This window comes from Mustelus asterias, chromosome 16 (genome assembly GCF_964213995.1).
Source record: "Mustelus asterias chromosome 16, sMusAst1.hap1.1, whole genome shotgun sequence".
NCBI lineage: Eukaryota > Metazoa > Chordata > Chondrichthyes > Carcharhiniformes > Triakidae > Mustelus > Mustelus asterias.
Window position 1 is genome coordinate 9,521,494 of NC_135816.1, and position 22,718 is coordinate 9,544,211.

General features: G+C 42.5%; 1 protein-coding gene and 1 pseudogene across 2 annotated transcripts in view; both read right to left on the reverse strand.

Annotated features, from left to right (window-relative positions):
- Positions 1–22,301, reverse strand: part of hars (histidyl-tRNA synthetase) — a 32,929-nt gene extending 10,628 nt beyond the window's left edge. Inside the window, exons 1-8 of one of the 2 annotated variants that reach the window (XM_078231748.1) lie at positions 22,115–22,291; positions 16,109–16,474; positions 13,591–13,680; positions 12,589–12,708; positions 10,966–11,061; positions 9,292–9,417; positions 8,247–8,354; positions 2,925–3,023 (exon numbers count right to left, since the gene is read on the reverse strand). In XM_078231748.1, the coding sequence (XP_078087874.1) occupies positions 2,925–3,023; positions 8,247–8,354; positions 9,292–9,417; positions 10,966–11,061; positions 12,589–12,708; positions 13,591–13,680; positions 16,109–16,219 (750 nt within the window). In that variant the 5' untranslated portion in view covers positions 16,220–16,474; positions 22,115–22,291. Of the gene's footprint in view, positions 1–2,924; positions 3,024–8,246; positions 8,355–9,291; positions 9,418–10,965; positions 11,062–12,588; positions 12,709–13,590; positions 13,681–16,108; positions 16,475–22,114 lie in introns of both variants that reach the window. The other variant, XM_078231749.1, reaches the window with a different exon arrangement.
- LOC144505708 (U2 spliceosomal RNA) lies at positions 13,082–13,307 on the reverse strand (annotated as a pseudogene).
- Positions 22,302–22,718: the final 417 nt, after the last annotated feature.

Here is a 22,718-nt window from a genome sequence, read left to right on the forward strand (position 1 = left end):
CATTATCTTCATTCTCGTTACCAAAGCACAAGTGTATAAAGGAACAGTCATAGTTTAGGAAGCTGTTTCTAAACATTATGAAGAAGCATTTTGAAATAACACCTCAAGGGACTACAACTGAACAAGCACTCTCTCCCCTATTTACAGCTGTGGAGAAAAATATGACGTGGAGATGCCGGCGTTGGACTGGGGTAAACACTGTAAGAAGTCTCATAACACCAGGTTAAAGTCCAACAGGTTTATTTGGTAGCAAAATCCACTAGCTTTCGGAGCACTCGCTGCTCCTTCGTCAGGGGAGTGGGAGTTCTGTTCACAAACACGGCATATAAAGACTCAAACTCAATTTACAAAATAATCGTTGGAATGTGAGTCTTTACAGGTAATCAAGTCTTAAAGGTGCAGACAATGTGAGTGGAGAGAGCGTTAAGCACAGGTTAAAGAGATGTGTACTGTCTCCAGACAGGACAGTTAGTGAGATTTTGCAAGTCCAGGCAAGTCATGGGGGTTACAGATAGTGTGACATGAACCCAAGATCCCGGTTTAGGCCGTCCTCATGTGTGCGGAACTTGGCTATCAGTCTCTGCTCAACGACTCTGCGCTGTCGTGTGTCGTGAAGGCCGCCTTGGAGAACACTTACCCGACGATCAGAGGCCGAATGCCCGTGACCGCTGAAGTGTTCCCCCACAGGAAGAGAACAGTCTTGCCTGGTGTTTATTCATCTGTTGTCGTAGCATCAGCATGGTCTCCCCAATGTACCATGCCTCGGGATCTTGGGTTCATGTCACACTAACTGTAACCCCCACGACTTGCTTGGACTTGCAAAATCTCACTAACTGTCCTGTCTGGAGACAATACACATCTCTTTAACCTGTGCTTAACCCTCTCTCCACTCACATTGTCTGCACCTTTAAGACTTGATTACCTGTAAAGACTCGCATTCCAACCATTATTTTGTAAATTGTTAGTGTCTTTGTGGTAAACCACTGTTAGCTTATTGCCTGTGTGTGTGTGACATGCCTGGACATGCCCCTGCCGGCCCTGCCCGGGACTCCTCCACCTCCCCCCACCGGTCCAGGTACAAAGGTGACTGCTCCCCACCCCCCTGCCTCAGTCTCTGGACCAGTTCATCGGCATGGGTGTGCTCCAAGTCTTTTGCGAATAAAAGCCTATTTGTTCTTGCATACAAACTAGTCTTTGCTTGATTGATAGTGCATCAGTCTTTATATACCCTGTTTGTGAACAGAACGCCCACTCCCCTGACGAAGGAGCAGCGCTCCGAAAGCGAGCGGCTTTTGCTGCCAAATAAACCCGTTGGACTTTAACCTGGTGTTGTGAGGCTTCTTACAGAGAAAAATATCACCAAAGGTTTTACAAAAATCAGTCAATATCCCCTCTACATTTCACTCCTCATCTCAATGCACTTTCAATTACTTTTGTGAGGCCACGCACTAGCAATATCTTAAAGGGGACAACAGGGGCAGCTGCTTGGCCACACACATGTAGAGCTCAGACAGAAGGACTGAGTAAGCTATACTACTACCAGCTTCAAGAGATCAGCCTGTGCCCTAAACAAACAGAAAAGATATGTGCAAACTGTAGATACTGAAAATCTGAACTAAAAACAGAAAATGCTGGAAACACTCAGGTCAGGTGGCACCTGTGGAAACAGAAAGTGTTAACGTCAGGGATTCTAACTCCGGCGCGTGCACAGTTCGGACCAGGAGCCAAATGCAGCCCACAAGGCCCCTCTACGCAGTGCCCAGCACCCCTCCTCCAATCATGAGCCAGTTCTCTCCCACTTTTGTTAGGTGCCAATTAGCAACAAATGAGGGAGTGAAACAGTGTTCGATTGGACACTGGTGAATGTGCCGACGGCTACCAGGGTGACGGAAGCAGCATTGAGGCTAGAGCCCAAGGAGCCCGGTGTATCTGGCTCAGAGTTCAAGGAGAGCATGCTCACATTGGGGCCCACAAGGCTGGGTTCAGGTGGGGGCCCCGACGTGAGCATGCTTTGGGTTTTGGCTGGCCCCGGAAAGGCGAAGCCTTGGCTGGGCCGGGAAAGAAAAACTGCCGTGGTGTGTGGGAGAGTGATGAGTGCAACTGTACGTGTGTGAGAGAGAGAGTGCGTGGGTATGTGCGTGGGAGAGTGTGCGTGGGTATGTGTGCGTGTGTGTGAGAGAGGGTGTGAAAGTGAGTGTGAGTATGTGAGCGCGTGCGCCAGATGGGTGGGAGAATGAGTGTGGGTGGGTGTGTGTGTGCGTGGGCAAGTGTGCATGGGTGCGAGAGAGAATGTGTGTGCAAGAGTGTGCATGGGGTTGGGTGGAAGTGTGTGCATGAGGGCAAGTGTGCGTGGGTGTGTGTGGGGGGAGGTGGGAGGGTCAGGGGGAGTGTTGTTTGGTGAGAGTGCGTTGTACTTTTGGTCAGCAATGGTTTATTTCCTTAAAACCCTAAACTTCAAGTGCAATCAGGAATGGGCAGTAAATGCTGGCCGAGGTCAATCACACTCACATTCCAGAAATTAATATTTAAAAATTTCACTGTTAAGATGACAATCGTCCTCTTGCCAATGCATGCACACACAGCAATTGGAACGCTGGCTGGTTTTCACTATCCTCACCAAGGACTATTGCAGCCTCCCCAGATAAACATGTACAAAACACAGCTGACAAATGGTCAGTGAATTTAAACATTAATCCTTTTTCTTTCTCATCACAGACGCTGCCTGACCTGCTGAGTATGCCCAGCATTTTCTGTTTTGAAGTTGTGTTGTTTTTTTTTTAATCGACTTGAAACACCGGAAAACAAAAGTTCATAAACCAGTGGTTTTAAACAAGGACATGGAACCGCCTGTGGAAAATAATGGGCTAGACTTTTCACCAATTTTCTACTAAAAGGATAACAAGTCTGGTCCGTGAACCCATTACCTTGTCCATTTTATCCACCGCAGAACAGATTGTTCGAAATTTATCAGTTGGCACGCCGCACACTTCAAACATCCCATCAAGGACACGTCTGTCATTAACCTGAATTCAGACAATGGACATAGTTACAAGGTGTTGGCATCAGGATAGATTTATCACAAGATATGGTTCCAATCTTTTGAATGAGTCACTGTAATGTGTAAAATTGCAGCTTCACTGTTTCAACTTACTGACAAACCATAATGAAAGAGAAAGGGTACCGGGAAAAGTAATAAAGATTTGAAAACAAAATTCCTGATTTACTTTTCTGTGGGTAAATGAATTTTGATTTACAAATGTCCTGAGGAGTCACGGCTCACTTCACCTGCCCCTCTGAAGCATGGCAACAAGTGTAAAAGCTGCCTGGTGTAGCACAAGTCTTATGTCTATTCTGGCCACAGATGTATGGGCCAAAAACAGATTTGCTTGATTAATGATCTACATCAGGGGGGTTTTGTAGCGAGAATCGAAAGCTTACACAGCTATTTGTTCATTCCACGGAATTGGATTGGAATATAAAGAGGAGACGGGTCCTACAGCACCAGGAGTCCAGAGCATTCCAGAACCACTTCTTGTATAACATGTATGCAGACAAACAGAGAGCCACCAAATGGTAGGATGGGGCGAGCCCTGAATTTGTAATCTGTCCCTTGCACAACTTGCAGACTAAAAACAAATCGTTGTGGAAGATGTCCGTTCTTTGATTGGAAATACTTCCAGTCCTCAAGACTCCTTTATAACACAAGTAAAATTGGAAAACACTGTGGGGCAGTCAAGCCATAACCCTGTCACAGAGTGCAACTGATTTCCCGGGATTATTTACTCCTGGACACAGTTTCCTCGTGGCTAAAGCTGGATTCAGCAGTCGTGCCTCGTGCGCCTGTTCTCGCTGTTGGTGGCCTGGGTTGCTAGTGCGCCTGGCACAGACCTGTTAGGATCCTGTGGCTTTCGCAAACTTCAGCAGCCTCTCTCTCGTCTTTCTTTGTTGTCTTGTGCGCTCTCACCTCAAGTTAACCACTTGTACAATTCATTACCAATTTTCCCGCTCTTTCAGACGCACCAAGAGTCTGATTTCGCCCTGCATTTGCTGCTGATTGGTTCATTAAATGCAGAGCAATCAGCCTCTGATTGGATGCCCAGTGCAGCGGCCTGGCGCAGGGGCCTCCCATTGGTCAGGGCCCTCTGCGTAGGCACGGTATGTCGCTGCAGACACTGCCAGGCCAGAGTGAAGCTCCTGAGCTATACAGGCAATGTTTAACACAGAGTTAAACCATCGCCTTGCAGAAAGCTGGCACCAATGCCAGCATACAAATCAGGAGTAGGTCACTCAACCCCTCGAGCTGCTCCACCATTCAATAAGATTATGGCAGATCTGATTGTAAACTCAACCCCTCATTCCTGCCGGCCCCTGATAACCTTTCACCCCCCCCCCCCCCCCCTCTCCCTCCCCCCGCCTCGTTAATCAAGAATCTATCTAGCTCTGCCTTAAAAAATATTCAAAAACTCTGCTTCCACTGCCTTTTGAGGAAGAGAATTCCAGGCTCATGACCTTCAGGGAAAAAAATTCACTTTATCACCATCTTAAACGGGTAACCCTTTATTTTTAAACAGTGATCCTTAGTTCTAAATTCTCCAAAAAGAGGAAACAGTTTCTCCACATCCACCGTCAAGATCACTCAGCATCTTAAAGGTTTCAATCACGTCGACTCTTACTCTTCTATATCCAGTGGATATAAACATAACCGGTCCACCTTTCCTCATAAGACAACGCACTATTCCTGTTATTAGTTTACCAAACCATCTCTGAACTGTTTCTAAAGCATTTTTACAATACTGTACACTCTACTCTAAATGTGGTCACCAATGCCCTGAACAGCTGAAGCATAACCTCCCAAATTTTGTAATCACCCAAATTTTGTAATCAATTCCCCTCACAATAAACAATAACATTCTGTTACCTTTCCTAATTACTTGCTATACCTGCATACTCGCCTTTTGTGATTCATGCACCAGGACAGCCACATCCCTCTTTTTTTTAAATTCAGTCATGGGATATGGGCGTCACTGACTGGTCAGTATTTATTGCCCATCCCTCATTGCCCTTGAGAAAGTGGTGGTGAGCTGCCTTCTTGAAATGCTGTTCTCCATGTGCTGTGGATTGATCCACAATGCTGTTAGGGAGGGAATTCCAGGATTTTAACCCATTGACTGCACAGGGATGGTAGTATCTTTCCAAGTCAGGATGGTGAGTGGCTTGGAGGAGAACTTGTAGGTGGTGGTGTTCCCATGTATCTATTGCTCTTATCCTTCTAGATGGAAGTGGTCGTGGGTTTGGAAGGTGCTGTCTCTGGATCTTTGGTGAGTTTCTGCAGTACATCTTGTAGATAGTACACACTGCTGCTACTGAGCGTTGGTGGTGGAGGGAGTGGATGTTTGTGGTTGTGGTGCCAATCAAGTGCTTTGTCCTGGATGGTGTCAAACTTCTTGTGTTGTTGGAGCTGCACCCATCCAGGCAAGTGGGGAGCATTCCATCACACTCCTGATTTGTGCCTTGTAGATGGTGGACAGACTTTGGGGAGTCAGGAGTCGAGTTATTCACCACAGTATTCCTAGCCTCTGATCTAATCTTGCATTTGTGTTTTCTGCAACCTCTCACCATTTCAACAAATAAACATTTTTTAAAAAAAGATAATTGGATTAACAATCCAGATTGTGATCTTGAGAATTTGAATTCAGATTAAAAATAAAATGCAGGCATGTTGTCAGTTGCTTGAAAAAACCCCAACTGTGTCACTAATATTCTATGAGGTAGGTCCTTGCCCAATCTGGCTGATATCTTTCATCTAATTGCACATCAAATGTGGTTGATTCCTAAATGCCCTCTGAAGTGGCCAAGCAAACTTCTCGCTTGAATCAAACTTCCACAAAGGACAAGACACCTAGACTGCATCCTTCAAGAATATCGCTCACCAACATCTTCTCAGGAACCAAGGGATGGACAATAAATTCCAGTCTTCCCAAAGACTCTCACATCCACATGAATTACAAAGTTAATATGTACAGAACCCACAAATTGAGGCAATATGTAAAACGGTGAGAGCAGATATACATAAAAACAATCAACTCCAGGTAGGATCATTATTAGATCAACTTCATCTTAACAGTGGATAGAAAATGCAGAGTAACCCAGGCTTCAGATTTGAGGCTTACTTGCATTCCCTTGGGTTTATATTGAAAACTCGCAATTCCATGAACTATAGCACAAGAACTGTATCACTGCAACATGTAAGCTGAAGTACAAAATTTGGATATTTGAAAGTAAGCATAGAACCTGCTTCTTTAACACCCGATTAGTTTAAGAATGATGGAAGAATGGAATATAAAGCAGAATTTATAAATGCAGTCCCCTAAACATTAACCAGAAATTAGCAGAACAAAGGTTTCAAAAAAAGCCACTCAGAATTGCTCTTTAAGAGCTGCAATCCTTCTCAGCATCCACTATTGAGCAATCCCTATTTTAAATTATTCTTTACACATGACCTGAAAAATCACAGACTATTTCACCCACTTCAGTCGATCCACTTACAATGCACACTCTTTCAAATCTAACCTTGCGATTAGCTAACAATCTCTCCTCCTCATTTTAACCTTGGTGTAGTCCTGACCTATGAAGCGATGAGCTATGCATTTAGCCCTCTGTCATGAAAGCTTTTAGTTTAATGAGCTACACCCCCTTTTAATCAAGATGCTATGGCCTACAATCCAAAAGATGGAACCAACCAAACAGCTGTCGCCTCCCATAGCATTTTCACAAAGCCAGTGCCCTCTACAGGTATGGTGGGCAACCCAGGGATCATATGCGGCAAATCAGGGTTCTGAGTGCGGTCATTTTGTTGACTGTTGCCTTTTTGCAGGTTTGCCACATTCTGCTAATTTCCATCAGCACAACTCTTTTCCTACCAGTGTCACTGAAGTGATACGCACATAAAGCAAAGACGAATGAAGTTAGGTGCATGTTGATTGCTCACAATCACTGACTGTGCTCTAAATATTTATCTTCCTTTTACCGCTTGAGGTTGATGACAGTTCTCCTAATATATGAATACATATTTTCTATAACGTGCTATGAAATATTCAGCGTGTATTAAATCTTATTCAAGGTTGGTGAACATGCCCAGTTTCAATCTTGCGGCCCACTGGGATGAAGGAGGGCTGAGTCATAAATTAAGTTATCAGCTCTATTTGGAATGGTATGAATACAAAAAACACATACAGAAAAGCACAACTAGACAATGAATGTAATAAGCTGTTGACCTGTTGACGCACTGCTCCTTCAGTGAATGTAGACAGTCTCACTGTGCCACAGACTTTCAATATTATTCCTCCATCTCATAACTTTCTTTTTTCAAGTTCAAACTTATTTTGTGCTCAGTACTCTCTGACAAAGGCTTCACAGGTGGTTGGAACTCATGGGACAATTTAATGCAAACAAAAAAATGTGTTTATTTTCAGGGGGAGGCGATGGCCTAGTGGTATTATCGCTAGACTATTAATCCAGAAATTCAGCTAATGTTCTGGGGACCCGGGTTCGAATCCCGCCAAGGCAGATGGTGGAATTCGAATTTAATAAAAAATATCTGGGATTAAGAATCTACCGAAGACAATTGTCGGAAAAGCCCACCTGGTTCACTAACGTCTTTTAGGGAAGGAAATCTGCCGTCTTTACCTGGTCTGGCCTATATGTGACTCCTGAGCCACAGCAATGTGGTTGACTCGCAACTGCCCTCAAAAGGCAATTCAGGATGGGCAATAAATGCTGGCCAGCCAGCGACACCCGTGACCCACAAATGAATGAAAAAAAACAGAATTGCTTATGAAACTGTAAGACAATTTCAGTTGCAAATCAAATTTATTCACACAAGGTTGTTGTTGGGGTCTCTGACAGTGACTACTTGGCTTACCAAGTGTCTAAAACATGCCTAAAGACAAGAAGAAAAATATTTCTAGCATGCGTCCTAAATCTATTTGTTATTCAGCCATACGTGTGTGAAGAACACAGAGTAAGTCGCACTTCTACCTGCCTTTATATTGTGACATGACCAAGGAATTTATCACATCTGTGCTGAGGTTACTCAACGAGAAAGGATTTAGATTAAATTGAATTGAATTTCCTACCTCTGCTCCTAGTTCTTATGTTCTAAACAAGCGGCATCCAGCTGTGATATCTCAAACATTTCACTGATTTTCATCTTCTCACTTAGAATCTTAATGGAATTCCAATTTTACCTTAATTTGAAACTCTCCCAACTGCAGCTCACTCAAGATCTCATGGACAATTTTCAGGCATTCAGCATCGGGAATCATTGGGTCATACTGGCCAGCAATATCAAAATCCTGAGAAAGGAAATCATTCTTAAAAAATAATTCAAATTCGGATCAGCAGCTTAAATCTGTTTGCACTGCAACACTGAATACAGGCAGAGGAGAAAATACAACAAAGGTTTTACAATTTAAAGTGTCTCAGTCGTTTTAATTGTAAATACAGCTTCCTCAGGCAAGCCCATGCTACAGGAAGAAGACTGAACCATATGTAAGAGCTGATTGGGATAGCATATTTTAGGGTTAACAGTATACTTTTCAATGGGATACCCAAAGTGAACTCTCAACCTCCCCAATGGGCAAAGAAAAAAAATAACAACTGGACAAATGGCATCTTCCTGATTCAAGTACAAATTTACATAGAAGCAAAATAAATCAGTTAAGGATCATTACATTTGTTAACTTCAGTTCATTCTCTAAACAAAAGCAAAAGCGTTTTGAATTCTTTGTCATTCCCAGAATCCTTTTCAATCGTGACCCACTCCCAGACTCTCAATATGGACAACCTTCTTCAGAGCCCCTACCCATAATGACATATTCTCAGTGAAACTCAGCCCTAAGCTCCAAAAGATAGTGTGAGCTACACTAATTAAAATCAGAAAATATTTTTCATGGACAGGAACAAAGAGGTACCTGTATGTTGTCAAATGCAAAGAAACTTTGTAGGTCCCCTGGGGCTCAGATCAGAGAATCCCTTCAGTTTGAAAACTTATGCATGGGTCAGATTTTAATAGATAACAAAGCAGCACTGTAAAATGCCACTTCCACATCAACACAACCTACACACCGGACCTTTTGGAATAAGCTTCCTGCACAGTAAACATGCAGCTTTTTGTATATTTCTTATTATGGTCATTAATATTCAGCTACTTCAAAATGATTCCATTTCTGCAAGGTAGATGAATTCCAAGCAGAATGCTGCTCCAGAAACATCAACTCCACATATACTCACACACTGATAGAACTCCCTGTAACGGCCCCTGGTCATGGCTGGATTGTCTCTTCGGTATACTTTAGCAATATGATATCTCTTAATGTTGGTAATTTTATTCATAGCTAAGTAACGGGCAAAAGGAACCTGAGAAAAGGTTAAGGACAAACACAGGAATGGTAACAGAATGGACTGAACAGCTCTACCCGAAATATCATGGTAGCTTTTGTGCTGGTCATATAATTGAAAAATTATTTTGCATCATGTTCCTATTTTTAAATTCTCCCTTTAAATATCTCCTTTACTCTTGTTTCACGAACACTGTGACATGTGTAGAGGTATGTTCCTTGGCTTCTGAATTTTGGCGACTACAAGTTGGAAAGGTTATTCAACAGCATCCCACCTGCACACCTGACACCCACATGCACAAACTTCCTCATAGGGATAACCTCACAACAGTCAGACATCAGAGTCTCTATCATTGTTCTTTCTGGACTCTGGACATCAAGGTCCGCCTACTCATTACCGGCTGGACATCATGCCTGCTACCTTTCTGTGTTAAGGGCTTGATATCAAAACAGGCAGTGCAACATTCTCTTGACTAATAAGCAAATCTCTGCATTTTAAATAATGCGCTTCAAACCAGATTGGTTACACAACATATATCAAACAATACATATACAGACTTCTGTCAATGGGCGGCACGGTGGCACAGTAGTTAGCACTGCTGCCTCACAGCACCTGGGACCCTGATTAAGATGTTCTTTCAAAAGGTCAGTGCACACTCGATGGGCTGAATGGCCTCATACTGCACTGTAGGAATTCTATGGTTCTAAGAGGTTAAATTTAATAGGGACTCAGTAAGCAAAATCTTGCTAATAGATTTCTTAACTGGCACCCAGTCGCAGTTTTCTCCCACTCCAGTTATCTCAATCACACTCAATAATCATTTTCTTTCTTCCTGCAAGACTATATTTGCCCATGATAGATAAAACCACAGGGCGGACAAAGCAAGAAAAACATACAATTCAGGCATTAAGTTCAAGTACCAAGGATGAAAAAAAAATTCCAAATAGCTACAAAAACTGTTGCATTTACTAATCTGATTGAATTAAAATTTGGGAAAAAAAACAAGCTATTGTTCATCATCAAATATTTATCTGTTCCTCTTGAATCTAATCATTTACTCGCAAATGTATTTTTTTAAAAATGATCTTTTGTGCTTAAGATGGAGTGACATTGCATACTTTTATCTCACTGTTGTGTCAGGGCTTACTCCGTTGTTAACACTCTCTGAGTCATAAAGTTATAGGTTAAGTCCCACTCCAGAGCTTGAGCACAAAAAATAAATCAAGGCTGACATTCCAGTATAATACTGAGGAAATGCGGAACCTTTGCTATGCAAGAGACGTTAAGTCAAGATCCCATCTGCCCGCTTGGCAAATACAAAAAAATTCCATGCTACTATTTTGAAAGGGCAGAGTGCAGTTATTTCTGGGTGGCCTGGCCAATATTTATCTCTCAGTTAATATCACACATTATTTGTCATTGCCACATTCCAACAGTGACAATACTTCAAAAGTACTTCATTGGTTGTCAAATGCTTGGAGACATCCAGTGCGGTGGAAATACTGTACAAATATAATTTATTTTGTTTTCTTTGTTGAATTTTGTTCACTGGCAGATCAAGGATACTGTGAGATCATAACGCAATGACAACAGCTCGCCACCCTGGTCCTTTAAGTCATAGATAAGTTTCGAGTCTTCACCATATTTTCCAGTCAGCGTATCCTAAAGAACAGAAGATCATTCAGAACATACATTTTCAAGAATAAATTGTAAGGATCTTTGAGTGAAATAAGAAACGATGCAACACACATTCTGCATTAAATCTCGTCTTTGAAAGGATATCAACTGGATTTTTCAGCAATGTGCAGCAATTAGAAGTCCAATTTTCCACATTCCCCACTGGTTATGTATCTAATTACCTGGGAATGTTTACAGGAGTGTTCAGGGTAGAAATATGAATTGTGGCCATTAAGATTTGAACTGTCATATCTCAAATTCATGCTCTTTGCTAGTAATTCAGTCCTTTTGTCATTGAAACCAAATGAGCCAACAGCACAAACTGTCTTTCCCAGTTATTTGTTAAATATCACTCTGCATTGAACCGGCACACACACAACATACCATAGGCTGGCAGAAAAAAAGTGGTACACCGAACTCCCGGAGCTCCGGTTTCCTCCAACAGGCCAAAGGTGTGCGGATTAGGCAGACTGGCAATGCTAAATTTCCCCTTAGTGTCCCAAGATGTTTGGTTCGATGGATTAGCCATGGTAAATGTGTGGGGGTACAGGGATAGAGGGAGAAGGCGGCTTGGGCGAGATACTCAGAGTTGATGCAGACTCGATGGGCCAAATGGCCTCTTCTACACTGTAGGGATTCTATGAATATATGCATTAGCGATGGCGTACTCCAGGCCCACTTTAATCAAGCTGGATAATGTGTTTCTGTTATCCAACCTAACAGTAACTTTATCCAAGTCCATATATACTGTACTACTACTACAGTGAGGACAGGTAAAAAGAATATTCAGTATACAATGCACTGCAAGAATTAAGCACTCAATAGGGTTGATGCTGTGTTGTACTAGGATTGCAATGAATCTTAACATTGATGATGTCAAGGCAACTAAATTACAAACTCGCAATCTACAAGGAATACCCAGCAGTTCAGAGAAACGATGGCCCAGTAGCTATCGTATCGACTAAGTCAGATGTTATAAGTTCAAATTGCACCATGGAAATGCTATGAAATTAAAGTCAGAAGTGAGAGAGGGCAGAAAGGTAACCATGAGCAGTGCTAGAGTGTGCTATGTATACCCAAAGGAGTGCAGAGTAGAAAACCTACCAAGCCTACTCAGTGAGACTGCAGTTAAACTCTGTGAGGTTCAACGTAATGCCTGAAACAGGGACAATACATTCTTCCTTGCTATTACAGATTTTGTGCTTCTGAACATAGGCTGAGAAAAGATTCTGAGAAGTAGGGGAAAGTACCAATAGATACAGATCCAGCACTGCTGGTCATAACAGGAGTAATTTCAGATGATGCATTGGGGACTCAATTTCACAAAAGTCTAATGCCTGATAAAGTTTGTGAAATGTTCTCAATATGTACTAATACCAATATGCTAAATAACCTTGACGATAGCACCATTCTGTCAGAGGCTCCACCCCTGTTCTCCCTACACAGGCCACCCTACCCAAGTCAAAACAGAAAAATATTCAGGTGTTGCAAAGCCCTACTGAGTGCCTTTACCTTGAGCTCAAATACCGGTGTGTCAATGGTTTCAGCTCCGTGGCGTTTAAAGCTGTTAATGATGACGTTGAAGACTTTCTCACGGATAGCCATTTGTTTGGGGTTATAGTCCCTGGTTCCCTGTAAAATTGAAAGTTTGCATAAGAGATCAAAAAGAAGTACATCCTTTCAGTGCAACACTGCAATAAAGATAATTTTTTTTGTACTTTTCCAATTCAATCAAATCAAATCCAATTCAAAGTCTCAACAAGTTGAGACATTCCTGATCCAAGCTGACGAGATGCCGGCGTTGGACTGGGGTAAACACAGTAAGAAGTTTAACAACACCAGGTTAAAGTCCAACAGGTTTATTTGGTAGCAAAAGCCACACAAGCTTTCGGAGCTGCAAGCCCCTTCTTCAGGTGAGTGGGAATTCTGTTCACAAACAAGCTGACAAGACAGAGTCTGCATCCCCTGTGGCCATACCAGGTTCTGCAGCCTCCGTCTCAGGCTTGATCTACATGAGACAAGCTGATTGGAGCAGGCGCAAGCCCACTGCCTCCAAGGCTGATCTCATTTGCATCTCAGCCAAAAAAGGCCGAGATGCCAGTTTTTAAAAATTGCTTCATTTTTAAATGAAGCTTATCATACAACCTAATGACCCCAACCAAGCACAGCACGGACGGCAATCCATACCGTCCATACTACACTTGATCTTAGCCAAAAGGCCGAGAAGCGAATAAAGATATATATTTTTAAACTCACCCCACTATAGTATATAATGTCAGTACAATTGCAATACCACTGCTGCCACTAATACAAATACCAACTGCTTTAAAGGCAAATAAACATGGCTGTGTGTCAGCTTGGGCATTCCCAGCTACCTCTGTGCAAACACAATTGCTTTAAGATCTATCTGGTTTGGGAAATTAGCCAGCAACATAAACAGGGCAATTTATTCAGTGATGGAGCAGAACACTCAACAAATCCTGAACCACTCTCTTACAATTATGTTGAACATACCTTGGGTGTTTTAAGTAGAAACTGTGGTTTCCCATCATTAGTCCCGAGCTGAGCTTTCAGTTCCATCAACTTTGCTAACTCCTCTGAAATCTGAATAAAATAATAAAAGCAATTTTTAAATCTCATGAATTGAATCTTCCCTTCACCCAGTGCACAATTTCATTAGGAAACGCTGTCTGCCAATTACCTGCAGTGGATGTAAATGATCTTATAGCGATATTTAGAAGAGAAACAAGAAAGTTATCCTCAATGTCCTAGTCAATATTGATCCCTCAATCAATTTCACAAAAGCAGATTATCTGATCATTCCCACATTGCTGGGAGCTTGTGGTGAGATCGAGACACTCTGTCAGGAATGTGCAGAGGGAAAGTTGAGGTGTTGGACAGAGCATGCAAAACGCTCAATACATGTATCCAACCCTGCAAGCACAACCTGCCCACACTGCACAAAACCATGAACAATGCTAGACAGGGCTATAAACACTCAAAGGAGTACAGGGAAGAAAACCTACCAAGCCTACTCAAGTGAGACTGCAGTTAAACTCTGTGTGGTTCAATCTAATGCCTGAAACAGGAGCAATAAATTCTGCCTTGCTATTATAGATTGTGTGCTTCTGAACTTAGAATGAGTCTAAGAGTCGGCAGATCGTGCATTGAACTTATCAACCATGTCAGAACCCAATGAACCAGAGTGGAAGCAAATCACCCTCGATCCTGAGGGATAGTCTAAGAAAGGAGAGCATTTGAGAGCTTGTGGTGTGCAACTTAGCTGCCATGTTTCCTACAATAACGTTTACACTTCATGGAGTCAAACCTCTATGACTCTATTTGCTTGGGCTTGTCATGAGAATAGCTACATAATTGGAAGTCTTCTTTCATTTGAATTCTGTGAATAGGAAGCTGAGAATTAGATCCTGAGGCGACTTTTAAGTGGATTGCCAGAGGATGTGGGAGAGGCTAGAACATGGGAACAGTTTAAAAATAAGAGGTCTCCCTTTTAAGACAGGGATGAGGAGAGATTAACAGAAATAATATTAATGTATCAGGACATTTCCAGGCTGGGGAAAATTTTGCAACGTGCAGACATTTCAAAATTACTTATTCCAGTTAAAGTATTTCCAAAATAGTGCATCAATATGAATGAATGCAAGAGGTGTCCTTACGCTCCATTGCCTGCAGTTTTCCATATTTTGAACACTTCTACTCGCATGGAACAATATGGTTAAAAGATATGACAGACCACACACACACACGAAGTGTGTAGGGCCAGAGCTTACACTCCCCAGGGGTTGTATCCTAACAGAAGTCCCCATGCAAGGAATACAAAGAAGTTGCCAGGAAGTTACAACTTCTGATGGGCGATTACCTTGCACTGGAGTTTGGCTTTTCTGGTTGAAGTTAGGAGTTTTTTTGCAGGCTTCTGAAAGGTCTAAATCTTCCTGAAAACTCCAAGGCTGTCTACACTCATTATAGCAAGTATATCTGTGATTGCTAACTATATTTAAAGTAGGTTCTAAGTTTAAGAAGAATGTTGCTTATTTGGAACTGAAAAAATGATAAGTTAGAAATTAGAGTTGCTTCTTTTCATGTTTAAAGCTTGTTCAACTGTTAAGAGTTAAGCTGCTTCATTTTGTTGAGAGTTATACTTAAACTGTCTCATGAATAAAGCTTGTTTTGAGAAAAGATCCCTAATTTATCAGTGAAATTGCTCATGGAGTGAAGCATCCTTTCCTCACATTCATGCCAAAATAGGAAAATTGTTGAGAGTCTAGACTGGCTTCTGGTCTGGGACTCTAGTAACTGTAGCTGGGACAGAGATGGCAACAAGATGTAACAAACTTAAGAACAAGAGACAGATGGCCCAGAGTGGGAAGGAGCTGGTGGTAATAGAGGGTTTTTGCAATGAGACAATAAATGGGATATAATAAAGGGTTTACAATGGGGGAGAAAGACTTTCACAGACTTCTCTACAGAAGGCATCAAAGTTGTTCTTGATCAGGTGACAAGATACACTTAGCAAACAGTTTTTTGTTGTAAAGTTATCATAAACATTAAAATCTGCAAGGTGTGCTCTTGTCAACAATTTCTAGTCTCTATAATGGAACTTTTCTGTATTCTGTACAATCTCCACCAGCCCCAGAGGTATCTGCGTCCTTTTAATTCTGGCTTCATGAGCCATCGACAGCTGAGTCTTCAGTCGCGTGGGCCCTGAGCTCTGGAATTCCCTCCCTAAACCCCTCTTTCCTCCTTTTCATGCTCCTTAAAACCTAACTCTTGCCCCCCCCCTCCCCCACATTTTTGGCCATCTGCCCTAATATCGCTATGTGGCTGTGTGCCAAATTAGTCTTACAATGCTCCTGTGAAGCACATTGGGATGTTTTAATGCATTAAAAGGTGCTATATAAATACAAGAAGCTGCTTACATGAGCACTAAAATTTGAAAATTAAATGCTTGACCAGTTAGTCTATGACCCGAAGATGTTTTTTATATGCAAGACCTTTTAAAAAAGTTACGCACCTGTTCATTAGGCAGAGAGCACAGCATTCGTACAACCACGTCAGAGAGTCCAGCCCGGTAACAGAAAAATCGAGGCCAGCATTTAGCAGCGATTGTTCCAAATTTGTTCATTTTGATTTTGAGTTCAGCACAGATGTCGGCAATGTACACCACACATCCAGTTTAATTCCAATAATCAGCAAAGTCCCATTAAGCAAAGTTAACATTCAAGCCCCATTAAAATCCACCCGTTAAAAATTTTCATTCCCGCAGATTCCGTCCAGAGTGCGGATTTCGCCAGGTCCAAAAATGATAGATCACAAGGGGAAGGAAGGTCCACGTGGATCGTGCATGAAGGAACAGGAGAAAACTGGTCAGCAATTACCACTAAGCCAGTGGTACATTGTGGCAGCAAAGCATGGTGGGGAGGAGTAACAATGATAATTAACGAAACTGAACAATATATTTCAAATCACACAGATCTGGAAGAACATCTAACAGTTATTGGGCCTTTGTATGTTATAGCTAGTTACAACTAAGCCCATGTATCTTGTTATTAAAATTTTTTTAAAAATAAGAGTTAAGTGTGTACTATTTCTGTCTCTATAATAATAAAGCATTAGAACCATCATGAATTTGATATCTTGATGGCCAAGTGGTGGGGTACAATCAATTAATCAATTTCTGGTTCTTCCAGCCCTGTTACAGTTGATAAATTCTCCTTTCATTATTGTCTCTGAACAAATTCCACATGGGTGGATTCTGCTAATCACGTTAAACATTTCTTTAACAATACTGTTAGGAACAAGCTTAATCTATATTTGTATTTGTGTGTTAAGAAGTGTGAAACGTGGTTGTAGTCTCATTCTGAGTTTTTTGTGAGCTTGGTGCTGGGAAGTCTGGAGGCCCTGTTTTCACACATGAATTTTCAATGAGGTTTTGCAACCCTTGAAGAGGAGGGGTTAATGGTTTGGGGGAAAAAAGTTGCCTAGCAACAGGGACCAAGGGACACAGGGAAAGACAAAAAGGCAGTTCAGTGTCTGGGGAGTTTAAGCTGGAGTACAGAATTTCATGATTTCTAACACATCAACAATACCATCTTCCCTAGCTAAGACAATGTCGTTCAGTTATGATAGTTGCATTGATGCAACTGGTGCAATCGGTGTAAATGTGTATGTGTTATTTTTTTCTTGTTTACAGGGTTAACTTCAAGTTCCTGTTGAAATTCAAAGTGGTCTGCCCCAACAAGTTTAGAAATGAGGACAGAGGGGTGGAGCCGGAACATTCTGTATTCTTAAGTGTAGCAAAAGAGTGGCAAGTGTTTTTGAGGGCTGTGAGGGAGCTGGGGAACAGCTCTCTCTCTCAGTTCTGCTCAAGGTTGAGAGAGGCTGTAACAAACATAAGCCAGCTAAACAGACCCAGAGAATGGTGATAGAAAATAGACTTCAGAATACTGAAGCTAAATAAATAGAGAATGAAGTATGCTCCAGAAGAAATCGAGGAAGAATGAAACAAGAGCTTTGAGTTAAAGGAGCCATTCTATTAAACTAGAATTATAGTCGGAGAAGACTTTCAGAGGAAACTGAAAGTGTTGAAGTAATTCTATTAAGAGCTGGGACTTGAAAGTTAAAGCAGTTGACAGTGAGGAGAGGAAACTGAAAGGGTTTTTTTGGAGGTTGGAAATTGCAGCCCTGCAGAACAGACGCATATGCAAGTGGTTCCTGTTAACACAATTTATAGCAAGTATATTTATGGTTGCTAACTGTATTTAAAGTGGCTTTTAAGTCTCTAAGAGAAAGACTACTTATTTGGAACTGAAAACAGTGATGAGCTAAAAAGCAAAGTCACTTCCTTTCAATTTTAAATGTTGTTCAACTGCTAAGATTTAAGCTGCTTCATTTGTTAGAGTTATGTTTAAATCGTGTTATTAAATAAAAGTTTGCTTCACCATAAACGATCCCTAAATTGTCAGTGGAATTACGCCTGGAGCGAAGTACCCTTTCCTTACATTTGTGCCAAAGTAGAGAAGTTGTTGGGGTCTAGCCTGGCTTCCTACTATAATTTGGGATTCTGGTCTGGGATCTTAACACAGTTCAAAGGATGTGGACATTCATATTAGCCAGACTATAATAAAACTACAGCAATTCAAAAAGGCATTGATCAACTGAAGATAGTGGGTGATATTGGATCAAACTTTACTGAGATTCTGCAGTAATGCTGGCAGGAAAGCCAATATGAAGATGTGTTGAAAATTGATTCTGGAGTTTTAATATGTGTTTAAACCTTAACCGGAAAACAGTTACAGCTTGCAACGAACCAATCTAATCAAACTGAATAGCAGCTATGCTGGTGCTGATATTAATCCTACAGCTGATGTTCTGTGCTCATCTGGAACTTTTGTGACCTAAATTAATGCCAAAACTTAATAGAAATGAAATATTTGTGATGATTTCCGTTGTAAAGCCACCTGAGGCAATTTCAGCTAGTGTTGCATCATCCAGTTACAGCCCCACTCCATCAATAAAACAGTATCAGAATGAAACTTGGGCTATAATACAGAACACTAATTTCATTTCATTCACTACCCAGCTCCAATAGACTCTTCAGCAGCCTTAGTGGCACCTTATTTAGGAAAGGACTGTACTAAGTTTAGAGAGGGCTGACACAGAATGAGCAGAGTGCTGCAGATTTCTCACAGCTGTGTCTCAATTCAGCTGAAGGAGTTTCTACTTCCAACTGCAATCCTGATGTACATGGTACTTTTGGATTTCTAAGAAAACACAACATATTTGTTATTGTTTATCCATTTATAATACAAATTTATAATACAGGCTAGGTGGGCAGAACTGAAAGTTTTTCCAAATAACAAGTACATGCTGCCAGCAATTTTACACACATTAGCTATATTTCAATCCGAAACTCAGTATGGTTGGGGATTTCCATGCTTTTGCTTTCTATCTTGCTTACACTGAGACCCACCCTGAAGTCCTGCTTTAGCAACTAAACTTTCTGTCTCTTTATAACCACAGACAGCTTCCGTGAGCCAAAATGCAAGAGAAACACTTCCAGCCAGCCATCTGTAGCCATGTCCAATATCATCTTTCCACGTCAATTACTTCCTCACCTCCCATTAAAAAATTCAAGAAAAAGAAAGCTTTTAAAAAACTAGGCAGCATGAGTGATTGTTATTTTGTTTGTTTTAAATTTCACTTCCTGAAGGTGCACAGCAAGGCAGTGGAGAGTGAACAGGACATTCGTGACAAATTAAAATCATTCCAACATTCGGATACCAATTTGGATCATTTCTCGAAGTCAAAATATTGTTCCAAGTGAAGTTGTGCAGCTCAGACTGCATAGCTCACTGCATAAGCCAGTAGCACTAATCATAGAATCCCTACAGTGCAAAAGGAGGCCATTCAGCCCATCAAGCCTGTACTGACAACAATTCCACCCAGGCCCTATTCCCGTATTTACCCTGCTAATTCCCTGACACCAAGAGGCAATTTAGCATGGCCAATCAACCATACCCACACATCTTTGGAGTATCGTTGTAGAAAAATTAGATTTATTCCAATGGGTACAAAAAGTATTCAGAAAGACTAACAAAATGTGACTTTTACCTCAGGGATTGATAAACAGTGGAGAAATTATAGTTCATTTGAATGGAGCCTTAATCAATGTCTGCAGTAATGGCCACCACCCCTGAGGACTGGTCTGAAGAGGGAGTGGGCAGTACAGATTCACCAGAATGATAGCAAGGCTTAAATTATAAGGATAGGCTGCATGGCAGGGAGAACATGGTGGTGTAGTGGTAATGTCACTCGATTAGTAATCCCGCAGCTCAAACATAATGCTAAGGTGACACGGTTCAAACCCTATCACAACTGCTAGTGAAATTTAAATTCCATCAATAAATTCTGGAACTGAAAACTATCAGTAATAGCGACCATGATAACTATTGTTGTCATAAAAAACTAATGGTTCACTAATATCCTTTAGGGAGGGCAATCTGCCACTGTTACCCAGTCTGGCTTCCATGTGACTCCAGACCCACAGCTTTTAACTGCCTTCTGAAATGACCGAGCAAGCCACTCAATTCAAGGACAATTAACGATGGACAACAAATATTGGCCTTGCCAATAGTGTCCAAATTCCATGAAATAATAAAAATAATCCTCACTTGTACTCCCTTGAGATTTGACAGTTGAGGGTGATACCTTTAAAATATTAAAATTATTTTATAGGATAGATACAAAGGAACCATCTCCTTCAGTGGTGGAATCTAGAACAAGAGGATGCCATCTTAAATGAGCGAGGAATTCAGCAGTAGCATCAGGATGCATTTTTCCCCGCACATGAGGCAGTGGAAATCTTGATATTTTCTCTCTCTCAAAAGGCATATTTTCTACTTCTCAATTGGAGCTTTCAAGACTGAGCTTCATGGATTTTTGAAAGATAGGGGTATCACAAAACATGGAGCGAAAGCAGGAAAATTGAGACGAGGTGCATGTCAGCAATGATAGAATTGAATGACAGAGCAGTCCTTAGAGACTGAATGGTCGGCCCCTGTTCCTATATCATTGGACAACACAGTAAACGACAGAATGCAGGAAAGGAGTTTAATGCTGTTCATACGCAAAGTAGATTAAAATGTAATTTTAGGAAAGCCCCAACATGTTCAAATTATAGTGGGGTAGAATCATTATTCTTATATTTGACGTCCAGTCAAGACTAAAGGAGGAAATGAATCAGATAAATTTGGATTTATTATTGATTTATTAGGGCCACAACTGCAATGAAGTTCCTGTGAAAATCCCCTAGTCGCCACACTCCGGCACCTGTTTAGGTACACTGAGGGAGTATTTAGCATGGCCGATGCACCCAACCAACATGATGGGCTGAATGGCCTCCTTTTGCACTGTAGGGATTCTATGATTAGTGCTACTGGCTTATGCAGTGAGCTATGCAGTCTGAGCTGCACAACTTCACTTGGAACAATATTTTGACTTCTAGAAATGATCCAAATTGGTATCCGAATGTTGGAACGATTTTAATTTGTCATGAATGTCCTGTTCACTCTCCACTGCCTTGCTGTGCACCTTCAGGAAGTGAAATTTAAAACAAACAAAATAACAATCACTCGTGCTGCCTAGTTTTTTAAAAAGCTTTCTTTTTCTTGAATTTTTTAATGGGAGGTGAGGAAGTAATTGACGTGGAAAGATATGATATTGGGCATGGCTACAGATGGCTGACTGGAAGTGTTTCTCTTGCATTTTGGCTCACGGAAGCTGTCTGTGGTTATAAAGAGACAGAAAGTTTAGTTGCTAAAGCAGGACTTCAGGGTGGGTCTCAGTGTAAGCAAGATAGAAAGCAAAAGCATGGAAATCCCCAACCATACTGAGTTTCGGATTGAAATATAGCTAATGTGTGTAAAATTGCTGGCAGCATGTACTTGATATTTGGAAAAACTTTCAGTTGGTGGTAGGAAACCCACGCAGACACGGGGAGAACGTGCAGACTCTGCACAGACAGTGACCCAAGCTGGGAATCGAACCCGGGTTCCGGGCGCTGTGAGGCAGCAGTGCTAACCCACTGTGCCACCCCTTTCATTCATTGGGTTTTCTGTAACTGAAGGACAGTTTCACCAGGATTCTCACCCATCCTCAGGGACATGGGGGTGTTCTGTAGCTATGGCCACACAGGAGCAAAGACAGTGAGTGAGCTACTTGCCTTTGGGTGGGCAGGGGAGAAGCTGAGTCAGTGTTAATGGGCTATGGGAGGGTCAGTATTTGCCAGCAGGAGAGGATCAGGAATGGGAGCAGAGTCTATTCCCTCACACACAGGCCTGTACCAGCCCTCCCTCCCTGTCACTGCCGAGCAGGAGCCGGCCGGCTTCCTCAGACAGGCCGGGGATCAGAGCTGCGGCCTAGTTGGGCGAGCACCACCCGCTCGCTATCCGCTCCCTCTGCACCCGGGGCTGAGGCCAGGACTCCCGGCTTATTATAAACTGCTGCTGATATCACTGACCTGGTGCTCAGGGGCTTTGTTAGCCTTCAGTGTGCGAAGCACATCCCCCTGCTCCTTCACCGCCTGCTCCAGCTCTTCCCGACCCGCCATCTCCACCGCTCAAACAGAAAGTGACAGCGGTTCCCGCCAGGCGGACGGATGAGGCCAACCGCCCCGGCTGTCAATCACCCAAACCCCGCCCAGATCCAGCCCCAATACCGAGCCCCGCCCCCTGGTCCCGCCCACAACTCCGCCCAACCGCCAACACCCCTCCCAGCTCAAACTCCATCATGAGCTGTCAATCACTGAAACCCCGCCCAGATCCAGCCCCATTACCCACTGACAGACCGAGCCCCGCCCCTAACCCCGCCCACAACCCCGCCCACAACCCCGCCCAACCGCCAAATGCCCTCCCAGCTCAAACGCCATCATGAGCTGTCAATCACCCTAACCCCGCCCATACTCCTGCCCCAGCCCACTCCGTCCCGGTTGTCAATCCCCCCAAATCCCCTCCCACAACCAAATCTCCGCCCCCAATGCGCCAAACCCCGCCCCAATGCTCCAAACCCCGCCCCCAATGCTCCAAACTCCGCCTCAAATGCTCCAAACCCCGCCCCCAATGCCC